At 40.6% G+C, this 17,023-nt stretch overlaps 2 protein-coding genes across 3 annotated transcripts in view; one reads left to right on the top strand and one right to left on the bottom strand.

Moving 5' to 3' along the window:
- Positions 1 to 386: 386 nt before the first annotated feature.
- psenen (presenilin enhancer, gamma-secretase subunit) lies at positions 387 to 2,474 on the bottom strand. The gene is made up of 4 exons (XM_079692434.1): positions 2,316 to 2,474; positions 1,863 to 1,941; positions 1,541 to 1,645; positions 387 to 880 (listed from the first exon to the last, which is right to left on the bottom strand). The coding sequence occupies exons 2-4, from the start codon at positions 1,921 to 1,923 to the stop codon at positions 741 to 743; spliced, it is 306 nt and encodes a 101-aa protein (XP_079548560.1). The 5' UTR covers positions 1,924 to 1,941; positions 2,316 to 2,474; the 3' UTR covers positions 387 to 740.
- A 968-nt stretch (positions 2,475 to 3,442) lies between these two features.
- The window catches only part of kmt2bb (lysine (K)-specific methyltransferase 2Bb), a 27,182-nt gene continuing 13,601 nt past the window's right edge, over positions 3,443 to 17,023 (top strand). Inside the window, exons 1-12 of one of the 2 annotated variants that reach the window (XM_079692380.1) lie at positions 3,443 to 3,810; positions 5,250 to 5,328; positions 5,474 to 8,941; positions 9,082 to 9,233; positions 9,404 to 9,523; positions 9,755 to 9,941; positions 10,249 to 10,480; positions 10,571 to 10,638; positions 10,732 to 10,989; positions 11,221 to 11,327; positions 16,083 to 16,193; positions 16,553 to 16,666. In XM_079692380.1, coding sequence (XP_079548506.1) covers positions 3,505 to 3,810; positions 5,250 to 5,328; positions 5,474 to 8,941; positions 9,082 to 9,233; positions 9,404 to 9,523; positions 9,755 to 9,941; positions 10,249 to 10,480; positions 10,571 to 10,638; positions 10,732 to 10,989; positions 11,221 to 11,327; positions 16,083 to 16,193; positions 16,553 to 16,666 — 5,202 coding nt within the window. In that variant the 5' untranslated portion in view covers positions 3,443 to 3,504. Of the gene's footprint in view, positions 3,835 to 5,249; positions 5,329 to 5,473; positions 8,942 to 9,081; positions 9,234 to 9,403; positions 9,524 to 9,754; positions 9,942 to 10,248; positions 10,481 to 10,570; positions 10,639 to 10,731; positions 10,990 to 11,220; positions 11,328 to 16,082; positions 16,194 to 16,552; positions 16,667 to 17,023 lie in introns of both variants that reach the window. The other variant, XM_079692379.1, reaches the window with a different exon arrangement.

Below are 17,023 nucleotides of genomic sequence, written 5' to 3'. Positions count from 1 at the left end.
ATCATAAAAGTACGTGCTGATACTCCTGACTTGTTCCTGGCACATTCCGAGTGAATTTATCAGAGCACATGTTCTCCCTGTTAGTAATGTGGAACCTGTCACTTAAGCTTTGACTGGAGTGACTAAAAATGGCCCCGATCATGTTATGACTCACATAGGATGACAGGGAAGTGGCGACATTTGGAAAGATTAAGTTATTGGGTTTCACAACAGGCGCCAGACTTTAGGAGCCTTCCGTAACAATGCAAAACATTGGGAGTATATAAAGGAGATAATAGCTCATGATGAGTCCCCCAACATTAAGTCCATAATAGATCCCAGAAGAATAATGATATTCCAATATGATAATGAAGGTCTAACAAATACAGTATGGTATAGACATTGGAGGCATTATGGACTTTTGTTTTTATTTATCATTTCATACACAAGTAAAAATTGTTTGGGTTTCACAAACACACACAGACATTAAACTCTACTATAAAACAAGAAAAGATATTAGTGAGCTCACTTGAAAAAATAACCCAAAGAATGTTGTCAAATGCCTGGCAAGCACAAAAAACGGACTTCGAATCCTACGGTATTTATATTTTAAAGACATAGTTGGATTGATTTTGTTAACATGATTCAGCCATTACATCTCTCTCCGGGAACCAGACAAATCATCAGAATATTTCACTGTTAAAGAAGAGAAAATTCCTTGGTCCATTATAATGGATCATTAGTTATTTGACAAAAATGTTTTAAGGAATGCCCAGAGGAATTGTAAAGGACAGGTAATCTCCCACCTCCCCCCACTCTGCTCTGTAGTGCTGGAAAATCGTAATCCACGTGGTGAGCACTGTGACCCAAAACAGCAACCCCAGTCCTGACCGCTTCACATCTAGAGGAAAAACACACAAGAGACAGGTATGTCATTTCATGCAGGAGTTTGCCTTAAATTGTCGATAATAAAACAATTCTCAGGAAATTGCAAATATTACTTGAAAATGAAAACTGTTATATATCAACGGGGTTACCAGTTCAAGTTTGGCAAATATTCAATTTCTCAATACAAAAAACTACAAAGACATTCAGTCATAATTGCTGATTTGAACAAAACTCAAATGTAAATGTAACGTTATGCATATTATGTTTTACTTAATAGGCTTACAATTAAGGATAGCAATTATTTCAACAATATATAATAACTTATATCACACATTGCGTCAAGTTTTTTTTAAGAGTTCTACTGTAAACAAAATCCATATGTTCTTAGAAATGTAAGATCTCATCTATGTGGATTCAATAATAAATTACATTTTTAAATAAAATAGGAAATATTATTTTGACAGTCATCCCATCTCATCATGATTAACAGCGCAGAAAATATATTGTGACTTTATTCTTTCAATTTGACCAAGATAGAACAAAAAAGCATACAGTGTAAATTGTGTGTAAACAATTAGGTAAGAAAACGTACTCTGGGATTTTACTGGAGGTTCTAACTATATGTAAAGAATGAATAATCCTCAGGTTTTAAAGTAGTGGTTCTGATACTTACATGTTTGGATCTGGAGCTGTTCAGTGTACACAGGCTTTAAAAATGCCTCTTTAAAGAACCAAACAACATTCACAAGCCACAGGAATGGTAGAAAAGCAAAGCCAGCTGAGAAGAAGAAGATGGAAAAAAACAACATCAATGACAATACAACGGCATATTACCACTTAATATTTACAAAAATGTGCTTAAATGCTCATGCTTAGAATCGAGTGAAATTTTGAACGTATTGAGGCATGTGTAGCATGTAACAGTGAAGATAGAATATAAAATGGTTTGCATCGACACTTCTCCGGTCCTGGCATTCATGTTTATGTATTCTTACCTAAATAATATTTTCGGCATAGGCCGAGTTTCTCGTCATTGGGCACTCGTTCCAGGTTCATGGTGAAATTGTGTGGATTCTATATCAGGGAAAAAAATAGTTAAGAGTGCAGAACCAGAAAGACGGGAACACTTCAGTTAAAATATGATACTGGTAATTTTGAAAACAAGATCGTCTACTTTGAAATACATGATAAGAGCTAAATGATCTTTACACAATTGTATAACATTGAAACAATAAAGCAGTATGCTGATTGCATTGTTTGTCACATGACTTCACCCAAGGCTACCGTTAGCATTAGCTGAGCAATGTAGCATTATGTAGTTCCGACTGTTGCAAACAGTAGCAGTAACTTACAAGACCTTACTGACCTTACTCTCAAGGTCCTGGACAATGTCATTTAAAAAAGATGTACATGTGACTAGAATGTTGTACTTTTGTGTGATTATTTACCTGATATTAGTAAGGCCAAAAAAGCCAGAGAATCGTCGCTACTTAACTAAATAGGAACAACAACCAAACACTTCCTCTTTCTTCTTCTGATGCGCATTCTTCTTCTTCTTCTTCTTTCTTTTTCTTTTTAGCCGGGTCTCTGCTTAACTCCTCTGTATACCGCCACCTACAGTACCGGGAGGTGTGCTTCACAATCTGGTCATACTCGATCGTAAAATAAATTCAATAATTCAATAAATAACGTTTTTATTTATTAATGTAAAGATGATTACTCAACTTTCTAAAATCTTCCTCATAGTCGTATTTATTGTAGTGCATGCTTCCTTTTATTTTTCATCATCAGCTTCTTCTGGTGACAATACAGATGCACACTGCCATCTGCTGTGTTGCAATGTCTTTAAAACAAACTTTTCAACTCTAATTCTCTGCATCTATATCCCATTCCCTCTGTCAGATGGTTCTTATTGTTATACTGCCATGGTAAATTAAGACTAAGCTATCCTTGCAAGTATAGGCCATGTCAATGTTACCATTTAATTCATATTTAATTTAAAGTGTGGGCTTCTTTTTATAGTTTACTATCATAGGAACACTTTTAAATAAACAAATGACATTTCTAAATACTGAATAGTTGATTTTCAGCAATCCAAAATGTATTAGCTATTTGATTCTTGAAAGTTCACATTGCCCCCTTTGTTGAAACTGGGTTGATGTATTTAATTAACTAATTGGTTCTGTAAGGCACACACTTTGTTTTCATGTGCTGGTGAATTTTGAAGGCTTGGGCTGGTTAAACTATGTAGACTGCAAGAAAATAAATAACCAAAATACACAACAGTGTCGATAGACTTGTCTTAAATCCACGAGAAGGTTTTTATAAATATATCGTTTTTAGAAAAGTTGCAATACAAACATTATGTCTTAATTTAATTAATCAACATGCAATTCCTCAAATAGAAATATATGTGTAGTGAAGTGACATAATCTGAGATGTGAAATATACACATTTCTGAATGGAAATCTGAACAACAATCACCACTAGAGGTCAACCCACCCCTCCTATTGGAGCCTCGATGTAAAAACTCACTTTCCCATACATCATTGCGCGCGCGCCCCCCCTCCCATCTCGCGCCTTCCCTCTTGTCTCTCCTCGAACTGCTAGCTGTCGGTGTGTGTTGTTGTTGAAGCAATGATGGCGGCAGCGGGATGCGGATCAGCAACCGCGGCTGCCGTAGGAGGCCCAGGTGGAACCGCTACGGCCAGAGGTCGCTTCCCCGGTCGGCCTTGGTCGTCACGCAGTCGTTTGCGCTCAGAGAAGCGATGGCAACTTGGACGATCAGGCTCAGAAGCTGATGATGTGACTAACGGAGGGCCAAGGCCCGCAAACCTGGTCCTTTCGTTAAACGATGACCAGTCTCACTTGCGCTTACTTGGGATAGAGGCGGGCCACCAGACCCTTGGCCAGGCTGGATACAGCTCTAGTGGGAGTGAGGAGGTGAGGTCCCAAACCGAACCAGGAGTCAGTACCTTTATTTCATCTTCTCATATTTTGTGTGATTGTTATATGTGCAAGTATGCGTGTTTTTCAAAGCAGTGTGACTGTTTAGCACCATGGAGAAATGTCAACATCTCTTAGCTAGGCTAGCTTTAGCTTTAAGCTTGGTAAGCTAACATTACATGCTAACTACGGTTAGCATAGTGCTGCTTTCCATGACATTTAAAGAACAGCCGCAACACAAAATATCACTTCAGCAAAGCAGCTGAGTAGTTACATTAACACTGTTTCCCCAATTGCATAATGTAGGTTAAAACATTAGTCTGCAAACACGAATAGAGTATGTTTTTAAAATTCCTATGAGTAAGAAGACAAATTCGTAAACAATGATTGCACTTATTTTATTTATGGCCCGCTCGTTATCGGGCCAGAGTAGCAGCTAGCTAACAGTAGCGAACACAAAGAACGGGAGAGCTAGCGTCTCTCTACACTGCACAGCGGCTAACGGCTAACTGCTCTGTTTTCATACGCTATCCTGATGCGGACACTTTTATCTGCTTCACTAGTTTAAATAAGACATTACACACACATAGTCTATGACCCATTTGCAATGCTTCACTTTACCATGCGATAAACCATCAGAAAACTAAGTTGTGATTTCGTTAGCTTTTCTGCAGGCACAAGTTTAAATGCTCTCGAGAGGAGGAGGAGGAGGAGGTGGCGGCTAATTGTTAGCTGATGTTAGCAAACACGACAGGTTTGAATGGTGGTGCAGAAGTGTGCAAAGCCAGTTGCACCTTTGTTGTTATAACTGAAAGCGCCCCACTATTACACATTTAGCGTTTGTCGTTCGTGTATACTACTGATTCATAACAGTGGATTGGTTTGTAGGCTCTTAGGTCACAGCTGCCAGCATGAGGGAGATGTACAGTACTTGGAGGGAATCGTAATTACAGACCTACCCTTTCCCTACAGTTGCTTGTAGGTAGTGTAGGTGTTCGTTTGTGAGCTATGAAAAGGTTGTAGAGTTTTAATCTTGAATCGGGTGGTAATTGATATAGATGCCATGTAAATGCGTTTCTGGCTGTTTCCAACACAGAACGTATTTATGTTTAGTGTATGAAATTAATCACAATATTTGTTTTGAATATGAACAAATTAAAACAATTTTCTGTAATTGATAATGTTGCTGTCAAGTCTTAACTAAATGATTATTTGAGAAAGCCTTTTACTAATATGCTAACATAACATACATATTGAACTATCAGAGACATTTGCTTTGACCTACAGTGTAGTGGACACAATTAATGTCATGCTCTTGAGAGATCTAGTGTTAAAAAAAGCATTTTAGTCATTGTGTTTTGCTGACAGTTTGACAGCCCCAAGAAGAGTGGTGTTTCTTTGCTCCAAGTGTTAATTATCTATTTTTACTTTTAAAGGGGGACGACTTCAGAGGATTTGAAGCTGAGAAAAAACGTTCCAAAGGATCTGTATGTTCACGACAAAACCCTTCCAAAGGTAAAGATAAAGTAGAGCACAAGACATACTATTTGTTGTAGTTATTTAATAACACAATACATTATATGTTTTTCTTCTATTCATTGTTTTGCATACACTTCAGGAGCCATGGATTTAGTAATATTCAACATTGTCTGTTTTATAGGGGATGCTGTCAGCACCAAGTCTAAACGACAAAGTGAGAAGCTACCGCTTAAAACACCAGAGGTGGAGGCCACACCTGATGATGTAAAGGATGTCAAATCTTTGGAGGAAATAAAAAACGTATCGCCTGAAACGGAGCCTGACAAGGATTACAGGAAAGGTTCAAAAGGAAAAAACACTATGGATCGACTGTCAACTAAAAGAGGAGCCTCATCAGCATCACCCAGGATTACTATAAAGTTGGTGGCTAAAAAGAAAATCAAAAGCGTTACCGAGCCTCTAAAAAAGTTTGCAAAGAAGTTGAGGATAAAAGGAATCCAGGATCAGCCTAAAGCCAAGGAGATTCAGGGTGACCAGATTTCAAGTGCTCATGTCAAATTAAAAACTGAACAGCATGAGGATAATCAAGGCACAGAAGATAAAGGAGGAGGGGCTTTACCTACAAGAAGGCGTGGGAGATCTGCTTCAAAGACATCTGAGCCTGTCTCCCAGCCTAGCGCCAAAGTTGTGGTTGATGACCAAAAATTGAAAGAGAAAAAATCAGCCGATAAATTCGACACTGTTAAGGAGAGCATCACTATGGAGCCAAAAACAAATGCAAAGAAATTAAAGCATAAGGAAATAGTGACAGAGCAAGTTTCCGAAGTTAATCAACAAATCACTCGTAGGAGCAATAGAGTCTTTAACCCACTCACTAAAAAAGCATCAGAGATAGCAGCTGAACCAGAGAGTCTGAGTAAAAGTGATGCACTGCTGGGTGAGTCAAAGCCAGAAGTTTCTCCAACAGGGGAGACCAAACCATCAATGAGAAGTGACGGAAGAAGGCAAAGCAGAAGGCTGAATAAGGATGTAACAGTGACAGAAAACCATGGATCACGACAATCCAGTGACAGTTTGCCTTTAAAAAGCGAGGATACATGGGTCCCAAGTTTCAAGTTGATGAAGGTCAGAAACCCAAAATATGATGCACAAGCCAGTAAGAACAACTCGACTCGAAAGAAAAAACACAGAAAGAAGTTTATCTGGACTTTAACATTAGTGAAGGGAGAAGGTCCAACCCAGGGTGCTGTAAACACCGTTAAAGTAACAGAGAAGACCGTTAGTGAAGTAGTTAATTCTGCTATTTGTGACCCCATTGTCGACAAGAGTTTAGAGACGGTGGATCAGAAATCAAAACTGGATAACTCGGCCCCACAAGAGAGCGAAAGCTTAGATAATGATGATAAGGGATCCCAAATCAAGGCTGAAGTGTCAACTGAGGATCATTCCACTCTACAAGCGGAAGTTGAAGTGGACCAAGTACATGAAACACCTTCACAAGACATTTCTAAAATGGATAGCGGGAAAGTTCCACCTCTTCAGATCAAAAAGGTCTCTTCTCCTGGGAAACATAAAAGTTCAAAGCCGTCCTTTTTAATTCAGCAAGTTAGCCCTGTATCTGAGAAGAAAGAGGATGCTCCGAAAGATCCAAGTGAGGGTAATGAGGATAAATCATCATGTGCGGTTACTGAAGTCAGCCCAACTAGAAGACTAAGGAGAAGGACATTAAGCCTTGATTCACCACAACCAAAGTCTGTTGCTCATAAGCCAGTGACCACTCAGAAAAGGAGGCTTAGAACGAGACCGAAGGACAAAGATACGCCACAGGTGCAGGTTGAAGATTCCGCTCAGGCTTCAGCTGAAGATTCCCGCTCACACGGTCTTCCCAAAGACTCTTTTCAGGATTTGGCTGGCCAGCCCTCAGAGGTGACCACTGAAAACACCACCGAAGTTCCTGATAAGGAGACCTCAAAGGTCGCTGACGATTCCTCACAGGTGCCAGTTGAAGTTTCTCAGCAGAAGGTGGAGGATCAGGTCGAACCGCAGATGAAAGAGGCCAAACCATTCCCTTTGCCTTCCAAACCTAGGAAATGTAGAAATAATAAACTAGGGAAAAAGAGATCAGTTAAAAGGAAGAAGGCTATTGTCTCTCCTGAACCTGCAGTCAGCACAGAGTTGAGTATCACAGAGTCTGTGCTAAAGGATGACACTCAGCCTGTAGCAACAGAAGTAAGCCAGTCCCAGACAAAAGATTGCGCCTTGCCTGAGTCAAAACCGGATTCTGTGGAAGAAGAGCAGATACAGCCTTTGGTAAAAGAAGAAACCGACATTCAATTGATAGATAGTCAACCATCTTCGGTGGCAGAAAGTCAAAGACGTGATCCAAAAAAACGACGCTCAAAAAGGAAATCTCGCAGAAAAGTTAAAAAGCGACGTAAACATTTGATTGGGCAGCGTCAAAAACACAGGCACAGAAACACAGATGGGAAGTTTGCTCCACTTACATTTTCTGAAAGTCGGAGATTTGTTGAGGGGGGCGGTGACTTTTCCTCCCCCTCATCAACCCTGAGCTCCAAACTTATTGGAGTGCAAAAAAGGTGCAAACGAAGACCTTCAGGCCTTCATTTTATTGGGTCCAAAAGGCCAAGACCACGGTCTAAAATCATTTCTAAACTGATGGAATTTGGCCTTGACAGTGATAGTGTGAAGCAGGAAGAAACAGACACATTGGTTGATGGGGGACATGCAGATGCTGTAGATGCCCAGCCCGGTAAATCAAAGTTTGCTAAAAACATCAAGCACTTCATTATGCCTGTGGTTAGTGCCAGATCCTCAAGAGTGATCAAGACTCCGCAAAGGTTTATGGATGACGCTGGAATGTCTGTATTGCCTCGAAGAAACTCGCCAAAGAAGGGTTTACAACTAGGCTTGCCAATGCGACCGGGAAAGAGGCGAGATGATTCCACGGACAGATCAATATCCCCAATCCTGCCGATTGACGAGGAGGACATATTGAGTGAAGCTCAGTTGGATGTTGATCTGTTTTCAGCTCAGGACCTGGAGGACGACATTGATATAGCTGAAAGCCTTTTTTCTGAGAGAAAAAGGGGCAAAAATCAAAAGAAGTCTCTTTTAAAGAACTCTTCTTTCAAGTGGCATGTGCCAGAAGAATTAAGTGAAGATGCGTATACACTGGACCAAACGTCAGAGGACAAATGTGAGGATCTGTTTTTATCTACAAAAGTTGATAAGCCAACAGAACGATCATCTGACCTGGGTGCCCCTAAAAAGAAAAGTTCCCATAAGTTGAATAAACAAGCTGCTCATCTCAAGATTTATCAAAGGCCAAAGAAGGCACACACAGGACTTCCCAAAAGCAAACACCCGACAGAGACAGATAGTGTGAGCAAACCTGTTCAGCCTCCCGTTGATTTAGCCGAAGGACTTGATGATGAAGCCATGAGCATCAGCCTGAGACAACGGAATACAAACGCAGGGAAGGCCAAATCCAAGCTCAAGATAGAAGACCTCGACTCTCCTGGAGTGGTGAGGAAAGTCTCTGTTTGTGTCAGGTCCACAAACTCAAAGACGCTTGTTCTACAGCACTGTAAAGAGGAGGATACTGCAGGGACTACCTCCCTCCACTCAGGTAAGCAACATCATTTAAAAAGCATCAGATAATTACATTATTTTTTATTTAAGCCTATATTTGTGTTAGAGCTACACAGTCTTTGTTTTCTGACTTTTAACTGTACCAGAAAATGACATAAATGACTGTTGTTTCTTCAGGAGATCAGACCGCAGACGATGGATCTGTGGAGAAGGGATCCTCCCAAAGAGCGCGCCTCACTGGTGCAAATAAAAGAATGTTCAATCTCCTCAGAAAAGCCAAGGTCCAGCTCATTAAGATTGACCAGCAGAAACAGCTCAAGTCAACAGGGGTAAGGTCATTTTGTCTTTGTAGACTTCAATTGTTTATTATTAGATAACATCTATGTAAAAGAACCTTGTGTGGATGAGGGAAATATCAACAAATGATAATATGAGAGGGGATTTCAATGGTTTTCTGATGCTTATATTGATACCATTTTTGTGTCTGTTAACCCTGTAGCTGTTGTCTGGCCCGACTGGCGCCAGGTCTCGAGATGGGACCAATAAGAGACAAAGGAGAAAGCAGAGGGTTCCACTTGATTCTGGTGTTTCAGTCAAGACAGAGCCATCTCAAGGACAAGTAAGTGTACGGATCAATATACCTGATAAGGCAGAAATCTTAAATCCGTCTCTAGGATTAAGGCTTTATTGTTGTTAATCATCTGCTCTAGTTGTAAACTAGACCAAAGCAAACACGCTCTGCTCAGTGTACTTTACTGAAATATATTCCTAATGATTTTGTAAAATAAGTAATCTGTTGATTCCAGCTTGTTTACATCAGTGCCTCTTTATCTTCTTTTTAATTCTCCAGCCGCAGCTAATTTCCCCGGTCTGCCAGGAGTTCCGTAGAGCAGGAGGTCCACGTATCAAACACGTGTGTCGTGCTGCATCCGTGGTGCTGGGGCAGCCTCGTGCCTTGGTACCGGACGACATTCCCAGACTGAGCGCCTTGCCTCTGCACGAAAGAACTGGCATTTCTCCTTCAGCCATCCTTAAAGGTAGGTGTAAACTGATTGACTCATTACACATGCACATCATACTTCTTTCAACTTGAATGTGACGAATTGTTGGCAGAAGCAACTGTAGTGGTAGACCAGATGATAGTATTTTGGAGTAGTAGAGAAACTTAATTTCTTTAGCAGAATGAGTTGAAATTGAATCATTTATGATCAGTGTTGTATAAGTGCTGTTGATATTCTGTTCTATTCTATTCAAGAAAAGAGAAGACAATTTTGAAGGACAAGATATGGGTCACGCGTTGTAAATCAATGTCTTAATCAAAGTGAATGTCTTTTGTTGTTGCAGATGTTGGGTCTCCCTCTGAATCAGACAGTCCTGGGCTGTCAGATCAAAAGGTCACCAAGGTCAAGAAGCAGTCGAATTTTGTGAAGAGGAAAGGACTCGGGCCTTTCGGGTACCGCTCTCGGAGGTGTGGAACCTGCAAAGGCTGCAACCACGAGGACGATTGCGGCCGGTGCATGAACTGTCTCGACAAACCCAAGTTTGGTGGTCCCAACACCAAGCGGCAGTGTTGCGTGTAAGTTGACCTATATTTAATTCTTCATTGAAATAGATTTCATCTGAGTGTTTCAAAATAATTGACAATGTGTTGTTTTTCTATCAACAGATACAAGAGATGTGATCAAATTGAAGAGAGAAAAGCACGCAGATTAAGTGGAAGAACGGCACCCAAAGGTATTTTTTCCCTTAATGTGCAAGCTTTGTGTTGATATAATACTGTCATAGCCTTCAGCGTGTCAGTTTAATGCCATGTCTCTTTTTCTGAAGGGGCTTCTAAGCGACGGCGACCCTCCTTCAGCGGAGGTCATTCGAGTAATGAAGAAGGTATTGAGGGTGCTGCAGACTCACCATCTGGTCTCCATGGCGACGGCCACAGTCCATCTGTAAGGAAGCAACCAAAGCGTGTTGTGAAACCCCGCGTCTACTTCGACCTGGTGGACTACGACTCTGATCTAGATGACAAAGCATTCTCCAGCTCTACCTCGCCTGCAAGGAAAAGAGGCACAGGATCCCGTTTCAATCAAGGTAGAGTAACATTCAGGAACCAGATGGCATGGATGCTTTATTCATAATCCACATTATTATTTATATTATAAACACCAAAGATAGAAGGTATTAACTGACATATATTGTAGAGCTGTAGTCTTTACAATCACCTTTCTTTAAATGTTATTATTTTCACTAGTTAGAGTGTGAAGCATGCAAATCTGCCTTTAAAAAAAAAAAATTGTTTTGTTTTTCTCTTGCCCTCTAAAGACTTTGTGTCATTGGATGGAATCCTTGGAGACATTTCAGATGAAGAAATCAGACATCGGAAGTCCAGTTCACACCGCGTATCATCTGTTCGGCGCAAACCTGAGAAGGTGAGACATTAGTCATTTTTGCTGGTGCTAATGCTATGGTTGGATTACGAAACTTGCACGTGTCTTTGATTTGCTCTGTAAAACAATAAGTGTGCAAAAGCGTGTGCTGTCCAGAAGGGGTATACAATGTTGATTAGTCGTCATTTATAGCGTATTCCAAAAAGACAGCAACCTACAAATTGTGTCTCTTAGAACTCTTAAACTGCAGCTTTTGACCGAGTGAGGTGCAAGTCATCTACACATTTCTGCATCCGAGGACACATTTGACGGCTCGGCTGCTTACAGGAACACGCAAGCATGAACACATCACACCTATTCTGGCTTCCTGTACATTTTAGAGTTCAATTTAAGATGTTATTGTTTGTTTTCAAATCGCTTAATGGGCGACCCGACGGGTGACTCGGGGTGGTATTTTTTCAAACACTTTTTTCCGAGTTCGGTTCTGGGTAAAACAAAGATGATGCGGGTCGGGTCGCGGGTGTTGCATAATAAATATATTTAAATAATAATAATTTAGTTTAATGTTTAAATCCTCAGACCTCTCCCTCGCGGGACATTGCATAATAATAACCTCTGCAGCGCATCAATCTGCTTCTGAGCGCGCCACATTCTGAATGGCTGAGGTGAAGCTCTAGCGGAGAATACAGCATTTTCCAACACTTCCTCAAGAGCGAAATCCAACGTCTGGGAGGCTTTTGGTGTCATCCTAGATGGAGAAAATAACCAACATCCCACGCTTTTTCAGAGAAATATGCAACTGCGTGTGTTAATAATTGCACGTTTTCACTGCTCATATATCAGTGATGCAAATTAGTCGCTTTTCGGCGCCTCCCGCTTTTTTAACGCCGATTTGGGTGACTTCTGTAATTCGTGGAGAACCGAAGAGTTTTCGTTTTCGTTGGGGGGGGGGGGGAGTCCGTCCGTCAGTCAGTCAGTCAGTCAGTCAGTCAGTCGGACGGACGGACGGACGGACGGACAACTTCTCACTTCAAAAAAGAAGAAGAAATCTAGATCGCAAAAATAATTGAACGAGTGCCGGTTTTTCCTGGCCAAAGACATGTTCCTTGAACACAACACGAGCGTAACGTGGTTATGTCTCGTCTGAAAGGAGTCTAAACTAGAGTGCAGACGGAGAGCACCGGAACGCCGCTCCAGCTCTTCAAATATTGCAGTACCCATAAGGAGCCGTACACATGCCGCAGTGTTTGCGTCGCTGTGTCTTTAGTTGTAAGCACAGTGGCGATCTGTTATTAGCATCTGGTTAGCTAGCTATGCTAACGAATTTAAAGAGCTTTTCTACAACCAGGTGGAAGAGAGCTCTCTCCTGAGAGGCTCAAATAACCTCAGCTCAGTGAGGTTAAGGCACACCTTGATATGATCATTATAATTATTAATGAGACATTAGAGACTAAATGAAAAACAGGTATAAAATACTATATGACAGTAACAAAAAAGTTGTTAAAAATAACAAGAATACAGTTTGAAAGGGGAGTGATTTGTAAAATATCCCAAAAGAAAAATCTGCTTCCAGTTCTGTTTCAAATGGGTGTTGAAAGATGTATCCATAGATCTCCTCATGTTGCTCTCAAAGTGCACCAGATTGATGCTTTTAACTTCAATGTTTAAAAAAAAATCTTCCTGGGGGAGCATGCCCCCGGACCCTCCTAGAGGAGGTTAGGTCCACCCCCTACTTAAATCATGTTCACTTGGATAGGATACTAAATACATTTGCACACATCTTGTGTCCATATCTTTCTGCTTTGGTGGTCATGCCACACCGTGCACATGCATGCATGGGGAAGTCATGGTAAGATATATGCTTTTTCTTTGCACAGCATGAAAGAAAGGCCAAATGAATTGGTTGTGATTTTAGTTTTTTTAAGCAGAGGTTGAGTTCAATCATTTGTACGGCCCTCGGAGGATGTTGTAAAAATGTAAAGGAAAAAGGTTCCCCACCCCTGCTGTAAATAATAATAAAAACCCTTGATTTATAACTTAACATCTCTGTCTCTATTGATCTGAGTATATTATAAAGAACAGTTAATTGAAGCATTATAGCACAGGCCTTTGTCAGATGGTATATTACGCTGTTTTTTTCCTGCTTCAAATAGTTCTCTCTTTTTTCACCATACCTGTGTTTGCATCACTGATATATACAGGACTGTCTCAGAAAATTAGAATATTGTGATAAAATTCTTTATTTTCTGTAATGCAATTAAAAAAACTAAAATGTCATACATTCTGGATTCATTACAAATCAACTGAAATATTGCAAGCCTTTTATTATTTTAATATTGCTGATTATGGCATACAGCTTAAGAAAACTCAAAAATCCTATCTCAAAAAATTAGAATAGTTCCTCAGACCAAGTAAAAAAAAAAGATTTATAACAGCAAAACACAATCAAACATTTGAAAATGTCCATTAATGCACTCAGTACTTGGTTGGGAATCCTTTTGCACGGATTACTGCATCAATGCGGCGTGGCATGGAGGCAATCAGCCTGTGGCATTGCTGAGGTGTTATGGATGCCCAGGATGCTTCAATAGCGGCCTTTAGCTCATTAGCATTGTTGGGTCTGGTGTCTTTCAGCTTCTTCTTCACAATACCCCACATATTCTCTATGGGGTTCAGGTCAGGGGAATTTGCAGGCCAATCGAGGACAGTAATGCCATGTTCAGTACACCAGTTACTGGTGGTTTTGGCACTGTGGGCAGGTGCCAGATCATGCTGGAAAATGAATTCCTCATCTCCATAGAGCTTTTCAGCAGACGGAAGCATGTAGTGCTCTAAAATCTCTTGGTACACAGCTGCATTTACTCTGGGCTTGATGAAACACAGTGGACCAACACCAGCAGCTGACATGGCTCCCCAAACCATCGCTGACTGTGGGAACTTCACACTGGATTTCAAGCAACTTGGATTTTGCTCCTCTCCAGCCTTTCTCCAGACTCTGGCGCCTTGACTTCCAAATGAAATACAAAACTTGCTTTCGTCTGAAAAGAGGACTTTGGACCACTGTGCAACTGTCCAGTGCTTCTTTTCCTTAGCCCAAGTCAGACGCCTCTTCCGTTGTCTTGAGTTCAGAAGTGGCTTGACCATGGGAATACGGCTATTGTAGCCCATTTCCCGGACACGTCTGTGAACAGTGACTTTTGATACCTGGACTCCAGCTTCAGTCCACTGTCTTTGAAGCTCCCCCAAATTCTGGAAGCGACTCTTCTTCACAATGCTGTTAAGGCTGCGGTCATCTCTCTTGGTTGTGCAGCGTTTCCTGCCACATTTCCCCCTTCCAACAGACTTTTTGTGGATGTGCTTTGAAACTGCACTCTGTGAACAGCTTGCTCTTTGAGAAATTTCTTTTTGTGTCTTACCCTCCTGATGGAGGGTGTCAATGACGGTCCTTTGGACAGCAGTCAGATCAGCAGTCTTCCCCATACTTGTGATTTAGTTTACTGAACCAAGCTGAGTGTTTTTCAAGGCTCAGGAAACCCTTGCAGGTGTTTCGAGTTAATTAGACGATTCAAGTGATTCGTTGAACACCCTACTAGTATACTTTTTCATGATATTCTAATATTTAGAGATAGGATATTTGAGTTTTCTTAAGCTGTATGCCATAATCAGCAATATTAAAATAATAAAAGGCTTGCAATATTTCAGTTGATTTGTAATGAATCCAGAATGTATGACATTTTTGTTTTTTTAATTGCATTACAGAAAATAAAGAACTTTATCACAATATTCTAATTTTCTGAGACAGTCCTGTATATGCGGGTTCGGGTCGGGTTGTGGATCCTGTGCCGACGGGTCGGGTCGGGTTGCGGAACTAATTGGTAATATGTGCAGGTAGCGGGGCGGGTTCGGTATTGCACGTCGCGGGGCGGGAGCGGGTCTTGAAAATCAGACCCGTGCAGGACTCTGCTCTGTACATCTCCGACCTCCTAAAGGTGTACACCCCCTCAAGGGCTTTGAGGTTGGCTGATCAGCTGCTGCTAGTAGTCCCTAAAACCAAGACCAGGGGAGACAGAACCTTCTCAGCAGTAGCCCCCAGGCTCTGGAACAACCTGCCCCCCCATGTCAAATTGTCGCCCAACCTTCATACTTTTATGTCCCGCCTGAAGACCCACCTCTTTTCCCTCGCTTTCGAGTCAGTTTGAGCTATGTTTTATCGATTTTTATGCTTTTATTGTCTGTCCATAGCCTTTATGTGCCTTTTTATCTATTCTTATGTGTGCCTTTTATCTATTATTGTAATATTATATTTTATTATAATGTTATGTTTGCTGTTTAGCACTTCGGTAAACCCTCTGTTTTTAATATGTGCTATATGAATAAAGTGGATTGGATTGGATTTGAAATTGAGGACAACATTAAGGAAATTTAAGAATGACTGAGTGAGTAGTCTTCTCTTAAATAAAACACATCTAGCAAAACGGTCTAAACTGCAAGCAGAATGTTGACCGTAATCATAATGTGAATGAACATAAACTTTAAGCATCTATTCTGTAATAAGACAAGGCACTGAAGACACAACCTGGATATAAATCCTGTTTCTGAGAACATCGTAGCCCACTGTTGCTCTATATCTCTATGTGAATGAAACAATGTAAAACCGATTGTTGGGAACTTAACCAAAGTATATAACGTACACTGGTAAGCCATTGTCATAATTATTGTGTGTAATGCAAATAAAGTATATTAACTCCTTGGAGTGTGTTTATTCATGCCCTCATTCCTGTTTTGGTTGTCTTTCAGGGTCCACTGGAGCAGACTCCCCCCAGCGTCCTTGCTGCCCTGGCCCATGGATTTGAGCAGAGAGATACTGAGTCCTCTAAACCTACGTTCAAAATCAGGGTTGATTTTAAGGTAAATCCCTTTTTACAGTTCATCACATGTAATGGACACTTCTTTCTTCTTCTTTATCTCAGTGAAGGAATACAAAGTCACATATAAAATACATTGAAACCATTGTCATTATTATATTTCTCCACAAGAGGTCAGTGTTTATTTGTTATGGACGTTTTAAACTGATCTTTTCAATGACATGTTTTAACACCTACAATAATGTATGAAATACGTAACACCTGCCTCCGAACTTAACATTTCTCACATTGGGACCCCACCAACAACAACATTTATCAGTCAGCAGACCTGTTACGCTTGTACATACTGTGAGCAGGCGTTCTTCAGCTGTTTATTGTGTTTGCACTGTGTCTTTTTTTCAGGAGGAATGTACTGTGGAAAATGTTTGGAATATGGGTGGATTAAGCATATTAACCTCTGCACCGGTTATGCCACCCTACGTCTGCTTCCTTTGTTCCAGTAAAGGGCAACATGAGGTAACTACTTAATAAACATAACATAATTTCATGTAGGTGCAGACTGAACAACACTTACTTTGTGTGTGAGAGGTGAACACTGTAAACTATTAATAACTTACTAGTCTGAACGCAGCTTTGTGACCCGCTAACTTAGTGTAGCCGTTCTCAGCAATTGTGCTGAAATGTTAGGTTCAAACGGAATAAATAAATATGCAAATTTGACTGGGCAACGTTATGAATGAAGCTTAAAACTATTCGACACAGCCCTTGAAGTTTATTAAAGTTGGCTGCAGATGAGAAAAATCTACAATCTCTTCATACATGGAGGATTATTTATTTATTTATTCGAGGGCAATTTGAAAATTCAAAAATCAT

The sequence above is a fragment of the Notothenia rossii genome, assembly GCF_949606895.1.
Source record: "Notothenia rossii genome assembly, chromosome: 7".
Classification (NCBI taxonomy): domain Eukaryota; kingdom Metazoa; phylum Chordata; class Actinopteri; order Perciformes; family Nototheniidae; genus Notothenia; species Notothenia rossii.
This window is presented reverse-complemented; position numbering and strand designations above follow the sequence as displayed.

Excerpts from the sequence above, each read along its gene's own strand:
- psenen (XM_079692434.1), bottom strand. The coding sequence starts at position 1,923 with ATGAACCTGGAACGAGTGCCCAATGACGAGAAACTCGGCCTATGCCGA. Across the intron at positions 1,646-1,862 it reads ATGCCGAAAATATTATTTAG|CTGGCTTTGCTTTTCTACCA; the intron begins GTAAGAATACAT and ends TCTTCTTCTCAG. Across the intron at positions 881-1,540 it reads ACAGCTCCAGATCCAAACAT|ATGTGAAGCGGTCAGGACTG; the intron begins GTAAGTATCAGA and ends TTTTTCCTCTAG.